Source organism: Tamandua tetradactyla, chromosome 10 (genome assembly GCF_023851605.1).
Source record: "Tamandua tetradactyla isolate mTamTet1 chromosome 10, mTamTet1.pri, whole genome shotgun sequence".
NCBI classification, from domain to species: Eukaryota; Metazoa; Chordata; class Mammalia; order Pilosa; family Myrmecophagidae; genus Tamandua; species Tamandua tetradactyla.
In genome coordinates this window covers 89,908,569-89,928,734 of record NC_135336.1, presented here as the reverse complement: position 1 = coordinate 89,928,734, position 20,166 = coordinate 89,908,569, and the positions used below count along the sequence as shown (strand labels likewise).

The 20,166-nt window shown below is 35.2% G+C and overlaps 2 protein-coding genes across 2 annotated transcripts; both read right to left on the bottom strand.

Annotated features, from left to right (window-relative positions):
- Positions 1-2,640: 2,640 nt before the first annotated feature.
- Positions 2,641-3,476, bottom strand: LOC143648051 (keratin-associated protein 13-1-like). Its single transcript, XM_077117661.1, has one exon. The coding sequence runs from the start codon at positions 3,436-3,438 to the stop codon at positions 2,935-2,937; it is 504 nt and encodes a 167-aa protein (XP_076973776.1). The 5' UTR covers positions 3,439-3,476; the 3' UTR covers positions 2,641-2,934.
- A 13,130-nt stretch (positions 3,477-16,606) lies between these two features.
- Positions 16,607-17,573, bottom strand: LOC143648049 (keratin-associated protein 13-1-like). The gene has a single exon (XM_077117660.1). It carries the CDS (start codon positions 17,382-17,384, stop codon positions 16,881-16,883), a length of 504 nt encoding a protein of 167 aa, XP_076973775.1. The 5' UTR covers positions 17,385-17,573; the 3' UTR covers positions 16,607-16,880.
- Positions 17,574-20,166: the final 2,593 nt, after the last annotated feature.

Below are 20,166 nucleotides of genomic sequence, written 5' to 3'. Positions count from 1 at the left end.
GAAAGATAAAATTGTTTTATCAGTAATAAAAACTTTAATAAAGGATAATATGATAAAGTAATATTTTTATGGAGCAGAAATGCAGTTGTATTTATAATAAACAACTAATTCATAATTATATCCCATCAAGTCCTATTCTACTGGTCAAAATGGAAGCCATAGTTTTAAAAGTTAAAACATTCTTTAATATCTAGAATAAGTTATTTTGACAAAGATTTTCCTTACCCTGTCTATAGTTTAATAATAACTTTGAATCTTTTGAGGATTTTGGGTCATTATTAGTAATTTTCTCCTGTTTTTTGCTGAGGCTATATAAATTTTCCATAGTAGATTCTTAATCTTTCTTCTACTCCTTCTGTGACTTCTGCATCGTAAAATACTTCTGTCCTCAAGTGCTTCCAAATGACATTCTGTGGGACACTTCCGCAATTCTACAGTGTGACTCACCCAAGTGGGAATAGAGTTTCAGGATTAGGAAATGTCACAGGAATGTGGCAATTTCACTTTTTTTTTCCAGAGAATCCTTTCTAAAAGTAACAGTGAGACTAGAGAAAGATAAGGAATCTAAGTTATATAATAATTTTCTTTATCTCCTTGGGTTCCCTTCCATTATTAATTTACCAACGAAGCTGATTCTCTTGAATTTTTCATTGCAGATATTGAATTTACAATGTGTGGATGTGAGAAAGAGTCTTAGTGTTTACTTATAGTTGTTGAGGAAGTTTTATGGTTATAGTTATTGAGTTAGTTATTGAGAAAGAGATTGTCTTGCCACTTACCACTTTGAATCCTAAATCTGAATACACTAATTGACACTTATAACAGAAGTTAAAATAAACAATGCAAGATTTTTCATAACCCTCAGAATCTCTAAATGTTTTCTTATGAACTCTCCGTCGTCAAATATTGCTCCATCAGCTTATAGTTGATTATTATAATATATACAATATTTTGGAAAGAAGTGAGTTAACCATTCCTTGTCTTTCTTCCCATGAATTATATTTTAATTTTATTTTTATTCTTTGTTGTGGATACCACTCATAAGTCTATATCCAATAAGAGTTTTCACCTGTTCAGAATAAACGACTTCTATAGTACCAGTGGTACTCAGGAAACTTTGGTTATATTAAGTCTACAAATTAAAAATAAATGCATGGAAAGAACACCAAAACCAGATTATTTAAGAGAACGCATACAGCTAGCCCTTTGATGTATCTCCTTTAAAGCCTCAAATCTTCATGTAGTCTCCATTTCTTCATGTTGGAAAAGGTCTATAATGCATTATGTTTGCTTTCACACAGGGCTGTCTGAGTAGCAAATGGACGTGTTTTATCAGAAATTCCCTTTGCCTGCTTTTAAGTCTTGATGTCCTCATCTAGCATCTCAGACAAGCTATGGTGCAGAGTTTCATGGAGATTTCAACTTACATTGTACAAGCAGCATCTTCCGCCAATCGTGTGCAACACTTCTTTCACATTTTACTTGGGCATCTCTGGGACCACAACCAGGAAAGCAGAAATAGCTCACTGGGACTGCTCCTTTGCATAGTTGTGAAGTTCCAGAAAGTTAATACACACCTGGAACAATGTTCAAGCAATGGTAGATAGACTAATGGCTAAATGCTCATTCGTGTTAATCAGACACTGGGAAAGCTTATTTTGAGAGTTATTCTGTACATTCCTAGAAAGGTCCTGGCAGGATTATGTCTCAATTTCCCATCATATAAACAATTTTTTTAAAATATATACTTTTGGGATTTTCTGTCTTTCTTACACTCACACCTGCTTCCTGGGATTATGTACGAAATAAATGGCCTACATCTAGGTACTTGTTTATAATTGTGTTTTCGGCAGAAATCAGGCTAAGTCTAAAGACTATATACTTCTGTTCTTCCCTGCTCAGGTATTGAAATGGTGATGTTTATGTTTTCTTATTTCATTTGTTATAAATTTTACTTGCTGATTTCCATAGTACTTTATTATTTTCTGAAACTCTTGATCTGTGAAAGATAGGAACTACAGAATTTAATCTCACTTTTGTTGAAATTAACTTGAAAGTCAATATTAGTGAATCAAAGATACGTATTGCTTTTAGTTTGATTCAGGTTGTGACTTAAAGAAGAATCCAGAGGGAATTTCACACCTCCTGGCCCACTCACTCCACACCAGTTACCACTGTGAATGTCTTTATACATGGGTACAATTCAGGCTAAGGGGTTCCTCACCAGGGGAAGGCAGATACTGTGGCATTTTTACCAAACTACAATGAGCAAACTATCTGCCTCGGGAGTTGTTTATGCTTCAAATTTTTCTGCCTGCAAATCCACACTCAGACACTAAACATTTTAAAAACTTCTCTCTAGGTGTACAACTAACCATTTAAATTGCATTACTTTATTTTTTTCCAGCAGTCCTAGTCTAAGGACCAGTTTTCCGGTCTCCATTAATTGACAGAAATGAAAGTCCCTTAATTTGGAGCCTGTTTCCTGGAAGATGAGAAATGTCTGTTCGTACAAAATTAAGATTTCCAGAAAATAACCAGTTCCATAAGGAAGGAATACAAACAATATCAACAAAAACGTCCTCAAATCTATCAAATTGTAAGTGCCCAACAAGCAGAAGACAAAGATTTTATAGCATGTCAAACAATTAATTTCAAGGCAAGATTAAATATTTATTAGATTATAAATTTATTTTCAAGTGTTCTTAGATGAAGTTCTGATAGCTTATGTTCCATCAAGTGTAGTTCTTAGAACTACATTTGGGTACATTGAATTTCAGAGCCTGTCAGAAGTTGTCTGGCTATCAGAGCTTCTATGTGTGACAAATCAATATACTAGACAGGAGAACATAGGGATAATGGTAATGGGTGTGAATGAAAAGGTGGCTACCCTGAGTATAGATTTTGACCTATAGATTCTTTAGAATCAGGCGCTTAGCAAGTTGAACAATAGAAGCTGGATCCACAGGTTGGTCTGTAGCAAGAAGGCTGGCAGCTCCTAGAAGGAAAGTAGGATGGGCAGCATAATCCAGAACCATATCCCAGGAAAGGGGAGACACGGGTTCCACAACCCAGTGATCTGAAACCAGTGACTCCACAGCCCAGGGAATAGCAGCTTCTTGCTTCATAGCCAAGGGAACAGGAGCTCCTAGTGCCACAGTCCGGTGATCTTGGCTGGCAGGGACTGCAGAGCACGGAGGTCCTGGGCCAGTAGCAGGATGTTGGGCAGGGTTTGGACACCGCACAGGACACCCCACAGCTGCTGGGCTTGTAGCAGGTCTCCTGACAGCCACTGTAGAGAGAGGTGCTGGGAGAGCAGAGGTCAGTGCTGTAGACCAGGTTGCTGGGGCAGGAAACACCGCAGGAGTAACCTGGGTACCGCAGGGGACTCCCAAAAGAGCAGGAGGAGAAGTTTCCAGAGCAGCAGTTGGAGTACATGGTGACAGGTGAGGGGAGTTCAGCTGAGTTCCAGTGAGAAGATCTGCGTTTTCATGTTCCCTTCGGGACCGTGGCATTTATATACTGTCACCAGTGGGTGTGGCACAACACAGGGCCATGGTGCTTACCTTGGACTCCCTCATTTGCATATGTGTAACTCAACAACCTCTCTAATTGCACTTGCGTTTAAAAAGATTCTCCACAAATTGGGTTTATTGGTGTTATAATTGTGTTTTGATAGGGCTAAGCTAATGAACTATACCTATGTTATAAATGATGACAGTTGCACATTTTTGCTTATCTCATCCTGTACTGCTGTGACACAGTGCTCCTTACATCCAGATGCAGATGGCAATAGTAGCTATAACAAAGAGATTGAGAGATGAGCATAAACTGAAAGAGAACTTGCCATGTGTTTAAAAACAAGATGACTGAAACGGGCTCCATTGCAACTGAGTTTGAAGGAAGAACACAGAGAAGTTCCAGGACTTTCAGACATCTGTTCTAATAACTGTTAATCCCAATATCTTTATATTTAAAACTTCCAAAAATTATATGAATGCAAGCTTATTGTCTTTTTTTCTCATCCATATATATAAATATCCAAAGATTCAGTTCTCATAAAAAATGTCTAGCTTCACACCGTCCAAGCTTTGAGGAACTTTTGACACTTCTAGAACCAGTCACCATCCTACATTTTCTTTCCTATATACGCAGTTTGTTTTTCTGCATCGTCTTTTTTGCTACTGGAAGGACAGTTTAGTTCTAATGGGACTACTCTAAGGAATTTAAGGCCACACACCACACAATTCTCCTTCTGTGATGGTTTGAAGCTGTATGAACACAAGAAGAGATTATTTTTCGAGAAGATCAGCGAATCATTTCTTTGTGTGTAGACCAGTTGTGAGTGGGACATTTTGATTAGTTAATAACGTGGAGATGTGACCCACCTCATTCAAGATGGGTCTTAATCCTCTTACTGGAATCCTTTAAAAGAGAATGAAAGACAGTCAGTAGACATAGAAAAAGGCCCCAGAGAAGCATAGAGGGAAGTACACACGGAAGCTAAGAGAAACGGTCACTAGAGGGGAGAAACATGAGCTCAAAAAAGGCCACTCGAATCGGGAGTTGGAAGCAATGGAATCTGAGAGAGAAGAGAGAAGCCAGGAGATGTACCCTGTGTCTTCCCATGTGACAGAAGAGCTGAGGATTGCCAGTAGCCAATTTGGAGTAGAAGGTTTCCTTCTGTTGATGCCTTTACTGAGACATTTTCATGATTTTAGAACTATAAACGTCTAAGCTAATATATGGACCTTGTTAAAAGTCAGTCCATTTCTGATGTATTTCATTTCATCAGCTTTAGCAAAATAAAACACCTTCTAAGGTGACTGTTTCTTAATATCTCTCTCAATCTCTCTCTTTCTTTCTCTTGTTTCCTTTACAAGATTTTTCTGAATTTAAATTTGATTTTGTTTATTTTTCCCTTTGTCTCGTTTTGTTTAATGGGTTTCTTTTTGTTTTTCTTTTGCTCCTGCTTAACTCTGGCTTCACAGTTGAGGAAAGAAAAGTTGGTTAGATATATTTTCTTAAAGCTTCGCCAACTGCTTCTAAGTTCATTCACTAAATATTAAATGATAAAATACATCAGTTTATGTTTCAGAATAAGGAAAATAACTTAATGGAAATATATTTCTTATTTAAATAAAATTATTAAAATCTTTCATAAATAATGCTACAAATCTTGTATTTTCTCAATTAAAATTTATTTCAACTTTAAAAAGCAATGCTGTGTAGGACTTCTAAGGGTTAGATGAATGAGAAAAGAGGCATTTGGACCAAACTGAAATGACTTTTCTGTGAGAACTTTATTTGCTGTCTTCAGAGCCAACATTGATTTATCCTTTTTGTTTCCCAAAGTATGGTAAGTTTCTGATCAAATTATTGTGGGACTTATGTCTTCCACATTTTTTCCATTTTTAAACAGAGCTCTTTGAAAATATCATTATTACAAAACTTAAGACCTAAACAGGTGGCAGAAATTTCTTAGACAAAGATTAATAATTTTTTCTTCAGTGACTATAGATTTTGTTTGAGATTCTTCTCTGAATCAGTTAAAATGTCAAGAGGTATTTTTCTCTTCCTTTTGCATTTAAATCTCTAAACCTTCATCCATTTTAAATTGACGTAAATTTAAGAAGAGTTTGTAAACTCCTCAATCTTAAGTCAATCCCAGAATTTATTACTTGTTCTGTATTATTTAGACTCCCACCAGGGGTTTGTTTTGCTTTAAAGGAGTTTTTATCAAGAATTCAAAATTAAGGTATTTCACATAAAACTTATGACTGACTATATATCAAAGATTCTGAACTTTTGGTTGTGGACTTCTACCTGTATGTTATACTTAGACAGTCTTTGGTCTTTGGAGTATGTTTCTAACAGAATCTCACACATAGTTTATAATTACAACTTTTAATATCCACCTACTTCTCTTCTAGAAATTACCTATCAACTTATCACTAACATGTCAGGAATCTCACTTTGACTAGTAATCTCAGTTAGACTTCTTTAAGCTTATCAAGATACATTTGAAGGCTTTTGCATTCCCTATTATAGAATTCCGTTTCACCAGAAAAGAATGCCATGGCTAGTTTTCTGCAAAAAATGTTAAAACATATTTATTCTTGTAAATATGTTCTTAGTATTTTTTCTATGGTAATATTTTTATTAAAATATTTCATGCCAGAGATATATTAAATGTTTCTGAATAATCATATTTAATGAAGTATGTGATGTGTGTTTTTCTATAGTATATCCAGAAAACAAGGACTGAAAACATTGACTCAAATATAAGTAGTGAATTTGTGAGGTGAAACCAGTAAATACGAATAGGTGAGTAGGAAAATGACACAAGAAATGGAAGGATGACAAGGGTACTTTGAGCCTGGTGCCACTGTAGATATACTGGGCTCGATCCTAGTGGAAAAATCCTTATGCAGGCCATTGACAACACTAGTGAGGTGAAAAAGTTGTTAGACTAAGTTTTGCAGATATCCCCAGTGATCAGTCTCTGAGTGTACATTTGAGTACCCAGGAGAAACAGCTTGGGTGTTGACATCTCTGCTGAGGGTGGGGTGTCACTCTGGAAAGCAGAAATACAAGAGGTCTGGTTGAGAATAAAGCAAAATCTCAATAGATGACACGGAATGATCAAAAAAGAAGGTGTGATGAACTTTGGTAAGTTCAGGTCATGATGTACTGAACTATAGTTTAAAGAAGGTGTTTGTGATATAGAAATGGGAGCTACTTTTAGAAAGACAAATTTTATACACAGAATAGTTACATTTAGATGCCCAGAAATTTGGTAGATTTCACCTACCACCATTTAAACTATTTAACTATTTAAATTGTCACCCTCACTGTAGTTAATCACCTATTGAATCTATATAGTTTGAAAGAAAAAGAAATCAATCAAAAAGAGATAATATCAGCAACTGAACATAGCTTAAAATATCAGATCCATTCCTCCCATCGAGAAACAAAAGAACAAAAAAAAGCTTATTAAAATACAAAAAATATATATATCTCTTTTGAAAACTTCTGAGAAAAAATAAAGCATATTAAAATTTTCAAGAAATTATATAGGTCATGTTTGAAGCAATGAGAAATCATCCTGCTATTTGGACTTATTCTTCCCCTAAAGTTATACACTGATTTTGAAATTGGCGAATAAGAGTCTGACAGGGTTGGGACCAGATTGGAATTGGGGCCAACAAAGGAGTTGGGGGCCCAGAGGTAACATTCCAGATATTGAAGGGTCAATCCCTAAAAGTAAAATTGAGCTGCTATGAAACAACCTCTTACAGGGAATAAAGCTTAGGTTTGAAGTATTTCAATAATCTGAGCCTAACAGCCTGCCAGAAATATGAGTAAATATTATCTAGAGAAAAGTAAAGTTATCCAGAGCTTTTTTATATATACTCTTAAAATATAGTAATATGAGAGGATAAAACCAAAACGTAAGAGAACATAACAAAATAGAATCTGACCCAGAAGGTCCAGATAATTGATGCATGAAAAATCAATTAGATTGAGGTAGAAATTAATAATAGAAAGTAAGAAAGCGTTATTTTTGAAAATAATTATGTTTAAAGAACTACTAAAGATATATCAGTAACTTTGGCACAAATCTAAAAACCATGTAAAAGAACCCATTTCAAAGTTTAGAAATTTAAAATACAATAGCATTTAAAAAATCAATGGATGGTTTAAGAGGATATTAGACATAGCTGAAAAATTAGTTAATGGAAAACAGAACAGAGTGAAATTCCTAAAGTAAAGAACAAATTAAAAAAAAAGACTATAAGAGGCATATGGAACATAGTAAAAATGTCTCTCTTTAAATTTAAATCTAAGAAAGAAAATGGGAGAGATAAATGTGCAAAATCAAAATTTACAGTGACTATGGATGAGAATTTACCAAATTGATGAAAGTAATCACCTCACATGGAACAACAAACAAATAAACTAAAAGGATATAGAAGGCGCAAATGACAAGATTTTAAAAATTGATTAATGATGTCAATGATGAGAACATTGTACTCAACCACTTCAGAATACCCATTCTTTTCAAGTATATATGGAACATTACCTAATTAGATACTATGCTGGGCCAAGAACACATTTTGCCAAATTCCTAGGAAAGGCACAGGTGGAGTAAGTTTTCCAACTTAGTGTTTTGAGCTAGAAACACAAAAATCAGCAAAAACAAAATCCACTAGTAAATACTCAAGAATTTGGAAATTAAGCACTATACTTCTAAATAATTCATGATCAAAAGAAAAACCAAAATTAAAATATAAAAATATGCAATTAAACTATTCTCAGGGAGATAATTATAGCCTTGAACACATATATTTTAAAAGAATAAAGTCTGAAAACCATGACCTAATGTCAATATCCAGGAGTTAAAATGGGAAATCACATTGACACCGATTAAGCAAAAGGAGATGACTAGGGAGAAAACCGTATTTAAAATACAAAATCAATAACTCTGGATAATCAGACATCTTAACAATGTATTGATTGACAATCTATACAGAAACACAGATGTGTTGGGAAAATATGGTTCTATAACATAGTGTGCTAGTCCAGATCCTTCAAGAAGTAGATGCCAAGTTGGACTTAGTGACAAAAGAAATGTTTTAGGGAAAAGACTGTGGTGGAAAATGGTTAGAAAATGGGAGAAGATTGGGAGAGAAAGAGAGGAAGGAGGTGCTTGAGATTACTGTGCACTCTAAAAGATGGTTTGTCACGGCTATCAGGAAATGCCTTGAATATCAATTCAAGGTGGCAATTAAAAGAGTCCCCTATCTCACAGGTGCAGACTTCATTGGAATCTTTGCTATGCTCAGTCGACACTGTTCCTGCTAGTGTAAATTATGGCTTCAGTACAAACACAACAGTAGGTTTCAGTCTATACCAAGTGCCGTCCTTTGTGTACTAAGTCTCCTGTAGTCAAAGATCTGAGGAGTGCATTGTCAGGGCCGGACATGTACAGATGAAAATATGATGAGACCATGGGTCAGTGCAAATATGTTCACTCATCCCTTAACTTCATTTCAGTAGGGTCAGGATATTTGAAGCTCTTCATAAGCACCTCAACTGGTTTCAACTGTGACCATCTCAGTCAGTCCCTTCCAGTAATCATGTCTTTAAATAGGTGTCCAGAAGTCTTTCAAGTACTGGTCATCAGCACACTCAATTTGACTTGACTAACATATTTTCCTACTAATGGACATGACACCCTTGGTAAAAGTATGTAATGAATAGACAATTATTTTTCAGAATGAGAAGAAATTGTGACAAGTAGGGTCAATCTTTAGTAGGTTCCTCATTAGGGTAGATGTTCTGCCTCTAATCCAATGATATTCAAGAAGGATACTGTATCACATTCCCCACATTTTAAATAAATGCCTTCACCCTACATAGCCAGAACAGACACATGAAGCATACACCACGGGGAAAAGAAGACGCTTTTCCAGTCGTGATCGGATGAACATTAGTGTAAAAGAATCACAGCATTTCTAACATCAGAGCAGTTTATTAGCTTTGTTTTGTAATAACAAAATTATAGACCCATTAATACAATTTATGGAAAACTATAAAATGCAATTATTGAGTTACACAAAGGCAAATGAATGAGCACAAATATAGAAAGCTTGACCCCGTAGGATACCACACCTACTGCTGACTATATAGGAAGCCCTGTCCAGTAGATAAAATTAGAGCTCAGAATTTTCTTACTATAACTCAGCTGAAACTCACTTCTGTCAAATTTATTCCAATTGCAACTCTGAAGATGTCTCTTCTCACTCTCTTGGGGTTGTACGCTTTACCCAGACTTCTTCTGTGTCTCTTCCTACCCTGCAGTCTGGTCTACAGCACTGATCTCTGCTCTCCAAGCACCAGTCATCTGGGCTCACCTCTCTTCTTTGGCTCTGTGCCTGCTGCCAGACAGCCAGTGAGGTGTCCTTTCTATTCCAGATGTCTTGCTACTACTGTAAGACTGCCAAACTCTGTGCTCCCTGCCAAGTGACTTATGCTGGGCTTCTAAGCTTTGGTCCATGGTCTTCAAAGTTTTGGTTAACTCCCCATATTCAGACTTTTAATCCTGTGGTTTCCAATCCATGGGATGTGGGCCCAACACTTTTCATATGTGGATCCAGGTTTACTGACCAACTTCCTTCTCCTCTACAAGCTGTAAATCTCTTCCTTAACCAACTTGTGAATCTGGGTTCTATTCATCATGAGTTTCATAATCCAGAAATTTAAACGTAATACTTTCTATATCAAGAACTATACTACATATTGACATCATGTGTTATGGTTAGCCTGCCAATTTGACTCTTACTCTAAACCACAATATGTTAGGTATAATTTGAATTCCAGTAACTGGAAATTGTATTCATCAGAAAAAGATGCTAAGACTGTATCTCTCTGATTATACAAATATACAATATTGAAGCATATTTCTTCTTAATAACCTCTTAGTTATTGCACATGGGGGATTATTTTTCCATTTTAAAATTGAGAAAAATGTTATAAGTTTAGATATAAACATGTTATATGACATATGCATATGTTTTAATAGCCTTTGATCACTTTGTGTCTTCAAATCTTTTGTAATTGACATTTAAAAATTTTTCATTCTGAAGAGTGAAATTGTCCAATTTCCTTATTGACATGGAAGGAATTATTTCCTATTTCCAGTTTCCTCTATAACAATAATTTGACAAAATGAAAGCAAAAGTATACATTGTTAAAACCACAAAAAATTAATGTTTTGCTTTTTGTTTTGTAGGGAGTCAGACACTTCAATATATTTATGGAAAACAAATATAAGTTGTAAGAAATATTAGATTGATTATATGCATAATAATGGAAGATAAAATACAATTTATGTAAGACATTGTAGGTTATGTGAAAAACTGGAATAAACATATCTAATAAGGTGTTAGGTGTTAGTGAGTTAAATATTGGTAACCATGCTAGGTCCTTCCTTACAACCAGGTAAGAAATCAATCAAGTCCCTAAATGAAACCTCTACATTACAACATTTATTTGTAAGTAGTCTGGGCATATTTCATACGATCAGCTATATAAATTTGATGAAATCCCATCTCTATTTCTTTTTAAAGTGCCTCAACTGATACCACGTGCATGTAAAACAAGCAAAGAAAATCCCCAAGACTCAAACCCAAATATTTTATAGGCAACTCAAATATTCTCTTGTTGAGGAATTCAGCTAAATTTCCAGGCAAGTGAAAATCCATGGATCAGCAATTACCCCCCAACGCTTTCTTCATCAATCAAAGACAACATTACTAAAGTTACAAATGGCATGGATTCCTACTCCCAGGGCAATCACACATCCTGGTTTATTCCTGTTATTGCAGAACCTTGTCCCATTTCACAATTTCAGATTTTTCACGTTTTGTTTACAATCATAAATAGTTGCACTAAAAGTTATCCATGAATGTTAGGAGAAAACCATGTACTTTTAATATAGTGGGAGAGAAAACACAAACATATCAACACACTTTGCACTTCAAAGGATTGTTAAATCCTAAAGAAGATAATGCTTATCTCACCCTTTTTTCTCCTCGCCTTTTGTACATAAAACAGCACTAAAGCTATCCTTTCTGAGATAGCGTGGAGAACAATTGCTGGAAAGCAAATTACATTAAGTTACAGGGGATTGGACAGGTCAAGCCTTCAAATATGGGTGGTAGATCATTTGTTGTCCTAATTTAGCCATTAGACCCATAGATGTTTCTGCCAGGTGATGTATTAATAGTCTCCAGGCAATCAGTAGGCAGAGTCAGAGGGAATTCGAGAATTACTGGTTAACATTATATGAAATATGTGCATTAAATTGAGCATGAGAATTTCTGCTTTAGAACACATAAAGAATTATCTGCATGATACTGCCACAAAAGCTTGACCACTTATTGGATTGTGAGAATATACAACTATTTATTTTATTGTTAAGGATACCTTTGTTTTTGAAGTTTTGCAAGGTCCTTTCAAGAACAGTGAATTAAAATCAAAAGTTCATATTCAATAGAAAGAAATCAGTACTATATTTCTATTACTAAAGAATATTGATGGTGAATACATAACTTGTTCTAAAATTTGGTGAAATTTGTTATCTAATATGGGTGCCAGTAGTTTCATTGTCCACATGAGTAGCAAAAGACATAACTTTGCTAAAGAAGCTTCAGTGTTTACTTCAAAGTAGTTATCTTAAGAATGTTTCTTGTATATATTCCATTGTATGTACATTATGTAGCATTTAGATGAAATGATGTCCCAAAATATATGACAACGTGGATGAAACTTGAGGACATAATGCTCAATGAAATAAGTCAAACACAGAAGGACAGATACTGTATGATTCCATTTTATGACTCTGATAAAGCAACCAGTGTTTTGGAGAAGCTAGAAGGAAAAATCTGAGTTGAGGGCATGGTAGCCCATGACAAACTCTGGGAACTATTCTGTAGCTGTTGGTTGAAGTGTGTTTTGAAAATTGTTGCTTTTTTTCTTTCCTTTCTTTGTGTATATGTTATATTTTGCAACTAAAAAAATGTTTTAAAAAAAGCTATATGCAGTTATAGTAATATTAGATAAAATAAATTCCTGAAATAAAAATATGAAAATATATAGTAACATAGCTCACTATTACAGTCAAGTTGATATTTGTAATAACTTTTTACTTGGTATTTTGAGAACTCACATAGTTTTGATAGTTAACCAAATGGTATTTAAGATACTGTTTAATATTTAGAATTCCAGTAACTCTGATATCTGTATTTATAGATTTTTTTCCTTCTTTGCTTTAATTTTAAGTTAGTTTATGAAACGTATTGTAAAAACAGGCTTTTCAATGATTACTTAGATTTTTTTTTCAATATGCCTATGGGTACTAACTTAGATATACATTTTAGGTGGTTAAGATTTCCATATGTTAATTGTAAAATTATTTGTGTCTTCATATAACAGTAACATAGGTCATTCCTATAGCAATGCAGATATTTGTAAGAACTTTCTACTTGATATTTTGAGAACATTCACAGTTTTCACAGCTGATCAAATAGTATGTAAGTTAGTGTTTATGCAGGTTTTTCCCTGTTGCCTTAATTTTAAATTGGTTTATGAAACTTACTGTGCCAACACAGGCTTTACAATGATTATATGGATACTTTATTTAAATATGCCTATGATTAAGCAAAGATATCCATTGCTGGTGGTTCTACTGTATTGTTTGTTTTCTTAAATGAAAAAATTTAGAAAAAAATAAAACCAAAATGTTTCTTGCAAAAATGATTATTTATCATTAGTAGTTGTACAAGGTGCATTAAGATGTCTCTCTGATGCGTATGTTTTTATTTTGGTCAAATAACTATTCAACATTATTTTAGGTTATGCTAAATCCCAAGATTTTTTGTGCATATACTAAAGAAACGAGAAGTGAGCTAATTAAGTATCCTTTCATCAGCAGGAGGACATCTTCACAAAGAATTATATGAAGCCAACTATTATCAGATTTGTCCAAAGCTTCAAAAAGAAAATTAATTAATTCCAAAAATGGTTTGATTTCAATACCCAATTCAAAGAATCGAAATAAATGTTAAAATGCTGTTTTGAGAATTCTAATATAAATTCTCTTAAAAAAGTTAATATGAAAGATAAAATTGTTTTATCAGTAATAAAACAAATTAAAACTTAAGTAATGGACAATATGATAAATAAATATTTCTATGGAGCGGAAATACAGTTGTATTTATAATAAACACCTAATTCATAATTATTTTCAATCAAGTCATATTCTAGTATTCAAAATGGAAGTTATACTTTTAAAAGTTAAAACATTCTTCAATATCTAGAATAAGTTATTTTGACAATGTATTTCCTTACTTTGTTAAAATCCTCTTCTGCTTCTGTCTATATTTCAGTAATAACTTTGAATCTCTTTGAGGATTTTGGATCGTTATTATTAATTTCCCCCTGTTTTTTGCCTGGGCTATATAAATTTTTCGTGGTAGATTCTCAATCTTTCTTCCACGCCTTATGTTACTTCTGCATCGTATAAACTACTTTCCTCAAGTACTTCCAAATGACATTCTGTGGGATATTTCCACAATTCTACAGTGTAACTCACCAATAGGGAATACAGTTTCAGGATTAGGTAAATGTCACAGGAGTGTGGCAATTTCACTTTTATTTTTTTTTCAGAGAATCCCTTCTAAGAGTAAAAGTGGGAGTAGAGGACGATAAGGAATCTATCAAGTTATATAATAATTTTCTTTATCCCCTAGGGTTCCCTTTTATTATCAACAGAAGCTGATTCTCCTGAATTTTTGGTTGCAGATGTTGAATTTATAATGTGTGGATATGAGAAAGAGTCTTAGGGTTTACTTACAGTTGTTGAAGTTTTATAGTTATAGTTATTGAGTTAGTTATTGAGAGAGACTGTCTTGCTACTTACCGCCTTGAATCCTAAATCAGAATACACTAATTGACACTTATAACAACAATTAAAATAAACAATACAAGATTTTTCATAACCCTCAGAATCTCTAAATGTTTTCTTGTGAACTGTCTGTTGTGAAATATTTCTCCATCAGCTTATAGTTGATTATTATAATATATACAGTGTTTTGGAAAGAAGTGAGTTAACCATTCCTTGTCCTTCTTCGCATGAATTATATTTTGATTTTGCTTTTATTCTTTGTTGTGGATACCACTCATAAGTCTATATCCAATAAGAGTTTTCACCTGTTCAGAATAAACGACTTCTATAGTACCAGTGGTACTCAGGAATCTTTGGTTATATTAAGTCTGCAAATTAAAAATAAATGCATGGGGCGGGCCGCGGTGGCTCAGCGGGCAAAGTGCTGGCCTGCTATGCCGGAGGACCTCGGTTCGATTCCCGGCCCCAGCCCATGTAACGAAAACGGAGAAACAAAATACAATAAAAACAAGAAAATGTTTAAAAAGATGTTTCCCTTTCTTCCTCTCTTCCTTCCTTCTATCCTTCCTTCCTTCTCTCTGTCTTTCCTTTAAAAAAAAAAAAAAAAAAAAAAATAAATGCATGGAAAGAACACCAAAACAAGATTATTTAAGAGAACACATACAGCTAGCCCTTTCATGTATCTCTTTTAAAGCCTCAAATCTTCATGTAGTCTCCATTTCTTCATGTTGGAAAAGGTCTATAATGCATTATGTTTGCTTTCACACAGGGCTGTCTGAGTAACAAATGAATGTGTTTTATCAGAAATTCCCTTTGCCTACTTTTAAGTCTTGATGTCCTCATCTAGCATCTCAGACAAGCTATGGTGCAGAGTTTCATGGAGATTTCAACTTACATTGGACAAGCAGCATCTTCCGCCAATCATGTGCAACATTTCTTTCAATTTCTACCTGGGCATCTCTGGGACCACAACCAGGAAAGCAGAAATAGCTCACTGGGAATCCTCCTTTGCACAGTTGTGAAGTTCCAGAAAGTTAATACACATGTGGAAGAATGTTCAAGCAATGGTAGATAGAGACTAATGGTTAAATGCTCATTCGTGTTATTAGGTACTGGGAAAGAGTATTTTGAGAGTTATTCTATACATTCCAATAAAGGTCCTGGCAGGATTGTGTCCCAATTTCCCATCATATAAACAATTTTTTAAAAGTATGTACTTTTTGGGATTTTCTGTCTTTCTTACACTCACACCTGCTTCCTGGGATTATGTGCCAAATAAATGGCCTACATCCGGGTACTTGTTTATAATTCTGTTTTGGCAGAAATCAGGCTAGGACTAAGGAATAAATGCATCTGTCTTTCCCTGCCCAGGTATTTAAAATGGTGATGTTTATGTTTTGTTATTTGATTTGTTATGACATTTTACTTGCTGATTTCCTTAGTACTTTATTATTTTCTGAAACCCTTGAAGTATGACAGATAAAAACTATATAACTTAATACCACTTTTGTTGAGATTAATTTGAAAGTTAATATTAGTGAGTCAAAGATACATATTGCTCTTAGCTTGTTCCAGGTTTTGTCTTAGAAAAGAATCAGGAGGGAGTTTCACACCTCCGGGCCCACTCACTCCACACCAATTACCACTGTGAATGTCTTTATACATGGATACAATTCAGGCTAAGGGATTCCTCACCAGGGGAAGGTAGACACTCTGGCATTTTACTAAACTACAGTGAGCAAACTATCTGCCTCGGGAGTTGTTTACACCTCAATTTTTTCCACCTGCAAATCCACACTCAGACACTAAACATTTTAAAAACTTCTCTCTATGTGTACAACTAACCATAAATTGCATTACTTTATGTTTTTCCAGCATTCTTAGTCTAAGTACCAGTTTTCCGGTTTCCATTAATTGACAGAAATGAATGTCCTCTAATTTGGGGCCTGTTTCCTTGAAGATGAGAAATGTCTGTTCGTACAAAATTGGAATTTTCAGAAAATAACCACTTATATAAGGAAGTAATCCAAACAATATCAACAAAAACATCCTCAAATCTATCAAATTGTAAGTGCCCAACAATCAGAAGACAAAGGTTTTATAAATAACAAATCAAACAATATATTTCAAGGCAAGATTAAATATTTATTAGATTATAAATTTATTTTCAAGTGTTCTTAGATGAAATTCTGATAGTTTATGTTCCATCAAGTGTAGTTCTTAGAACTACATTTGGGTACTTTCAATTTTAGAACCTGTCAGATGTTGTCTGGCTATCAGAACTTCTATGTGTGATAAGTCAATACATTAGACATGAGAAAATAGGGATAATGGTAATGGGTGTGGATGAAAAGACTGGCTGCCCTGAGTATAGATTTTGACTTATAGATTCTTTAGAAACCGGCACTCAGCAAGTTGAACGATAGAAGCCGGATGCACAGGTTGGTCTGTAACAAGAAGGCTGGCAGCTCCTAGAAGGAAGGTAGGATGGGCAGCTTAATCCGGAACCATATCCCAGGAAAGGGGAGACACGCGTCCCACAACCCAGTGATCTGAAACCAGTGACTCCACAGCCCAGGGAGTAGCAGCTTCTTGCTCCATAGCCAAGGGAACAGGAGCTCCTAGTGCCACAGTCCAGTGATCTTGGCTGGCAGGGACTGCAGAGCACGGAGGTCCTGGGGCGGTAGCAGGACGTCGGGCAGGGGTTGGACACCGCACAGGACACCCCACAGCTGCTGGGCTTGTAGCAGTTCTCCTGACAGCCACTGTAGAGAGAGGTGCTGGGAGAGCACAGGTCAGTGCTGTAGACCAGGTTGCTGGGGTAAGAAAAGCCGCAGGAATAACCTGGGTACCGCAGGGAGCTCCCAAGAGAGCACGAGGAGAAGTTTCTAGAGCAGCAGTTGGAGTACATGGTGACAGGTGAGGGGAGTTCAGCTGAGTTCCAGTGAGAAGATCTGTGATTTTATGTTCCCTTCAGGACCGTGGCATTTATATACTGTCACCAGTGGGTGTGGCACACTACAGGGTCATGGTGCTGACCTTGGACTCCCTCATTTGCATATGTGTAACTCAACAACCTCTCTAATTGCACTCGCGTTTCAATAGATTTTCCACAAATTGAGTTTATTGGTATTATAATTTTATTGTGATTGGGTAAAGCCAATGAACTACACCTATGTCATAAATGATGGCTGTTGTGCATTAATGTGCATGTCATCCCATACTGCTGTGACACAGTGCTCCTTACATCCAAGGTGCAGAGGGCAATAGTAGCTGAAAGAAAGAGACTGAGAGATGAGTATAAACAGAAAGAGAACTTGCTGAGCATTTTAAAGCAAGGTGATCAAAATGGGATCCATTGCAAAGTCTCAGGGAAGCTCTATCTGGGTCTGTCTGCCTCATAGTCTGCCATTTGTGTTCTGAGTGGAATAATGTTTTGAAGGAAGAATATATAGAATTTCCAGGAATTTCAGATTATTTTTTGCTACCCTCTTAATCTATTATTTCTTTCATCCGAATTTTTTATATCCAAAAATTTTGAAAATTACTGTATTTTATGAATTTCAGTTTATTTTCTTTTGATCACCTAATTTTATAAATACGCAAGGGTTTAGTTCTCAAAGAATATCTCTACCTTTATATGACCCAAGTTTTGAATAACTCCCTGAAGCTTCTAGAGTTAGGTACCACCCTTCCTAAATATGAAGTTCCTTTTTTTCTGAGTTCTCCTCTGACTCATCTTGTCCTCTGCAGGAAAGATAGTTTATTTGTCATGGGACACCTTTAAGAAACTTGGGGGCCATGGGTCATCCAATTCTCCTGTGACCGTTTGAAGCTGTATGAACACAAGATCATGTTCAGCAAAGATCAGCTATTCTAATCTTCTAGAGATAGACCTATTATGGGTGGGACCTTTTGATTAGGTTATTTCAACTGAGATGTGACACACCTCATTCAAGGGGGGACTTAATATTCTAACTGGAGCCCTTCATAAGAGGATAAAAGACAGAAGAGACACAGTAAGAGGTCCCAGAGTTGATATAGTGAAAGACACATATAAGCTAAAAGAGACAGAAACTAAAAGTGAGAAACTCACAGAAACTTGAAGAGAAAGGCACTGAGTACAGAAGCTGAGAGACAGCAGATGTGCCATGTGTCTTCCCAGTGATTGAAGAGCTGAGAATCACCCATAGCCGCTCTTTGGAGAGCAGGTTTTATACTGTTGATGCCTTAATTTGGACATTTTCATGGCCTTAGAACTGTACACTTATAAGGTAATAGAGCCTCATTGCTAAAAACCCGTCCATTTCTGGAATATTGCATTTCTTCAGTTTTAGCAAATGAAATCATCTTCTAACATAACTGCTACTTTAATGTCTCCCTTCCTGGTTTCCTAAAATAAATTCTAGAAATTCTCTCTCTCCCTCACTCTCTCTTCCAACAGTTTTATTTCTCAAGCTTTTCTGCCTTTAAATTTGATTCTATTTCTCATTTTCTCTTTCCCTTGCTTTGCACTGGTTAATGAGTTTATTTTATTTTATTTCATTTTTTTGCATCTCTCGGTGGGTATGAACCATGGGTTTATTTTCCCTTTTATTTTGCCCCTGCTAAAATATGGTTTCACAGATAGGGGGATAAGTAAAGTTTAATAGATTTATTTCTGATAGTTTTGCCAAATGCTTCTAAATTCATAAAATATTTGATGATAAAATGCAAGCACTTCAAATTATATTTTGGAATAAGGCTGATAACAGTTAATGACAACATTTTATTTTTTCTTTTCAAATAAAATTATTGAAATCTTATACTAATAATGCTAAAAGTATTTTTTCAATTAAAGTGTATTTCAATTTTTAAAAGTAACACAACATAGGGCGGGCACTGATGGTGCAGTGGCAGAATTCTCACCTCCCATGCCACAGACCCCAGTTCGACTCCCGGTACCTGCCCATGCGAAAAAAGAAAGTAACACCATGTGAAACTGATAAAAGGAAGGAGGAATAAGGAAAGAACCAATTGAAGCAAATTCAAATAACTATTTTGTGAGTTCTTCATTTTCTGTTCTTTATTTCTGTTTAAAACCAGAATTGATTTCTCCATGCTTTGTGTACTGACAAAACTAGCAAGTGTCTTATCAAACAATGCTGTGCATACTATAGCTTACTTAGTTTTTTTGCTTTAAAACACAGTCCTTCCTAAATATCTTTAAGACCAAACTTAAGAGTTTAAGGGAGCCATAAATTTCTCAGACAAAACTGGAAAGTTAACGACTTTGTCTTAGGGACTCCAGTCTCTTTGTTCAGGATTATTCTCTGAGCCAGTTAACATATGAGAGGTATTTTTCTCTTCCATTTGCATTTAAGTCACTGAGCGTTCATTCACTTGAAGTTAACACAAATTTAAGAGGAACTTGTAAACTTCCCAACCTTGGATTAAATCAATCTCAGAGATTATGTCATTTGTTCTGTATAATTTATTCCCCACGTCATTTTGTGGCTGTTTTTATAACTGAGTTATTTATCAAGAATTCCAAATTGGGGTATTTCACATAGAACATATGACTGGGCTATATACATCAACGCTTCTGAACTTTTTGTGATGGGCTTCCACCTCTGCATTTTGCATCAGATGGTCTTTGGTCTTTGGAGTATGTTTACAACAAAATCTCATCCATAATTTAGCTACAAGTTTTA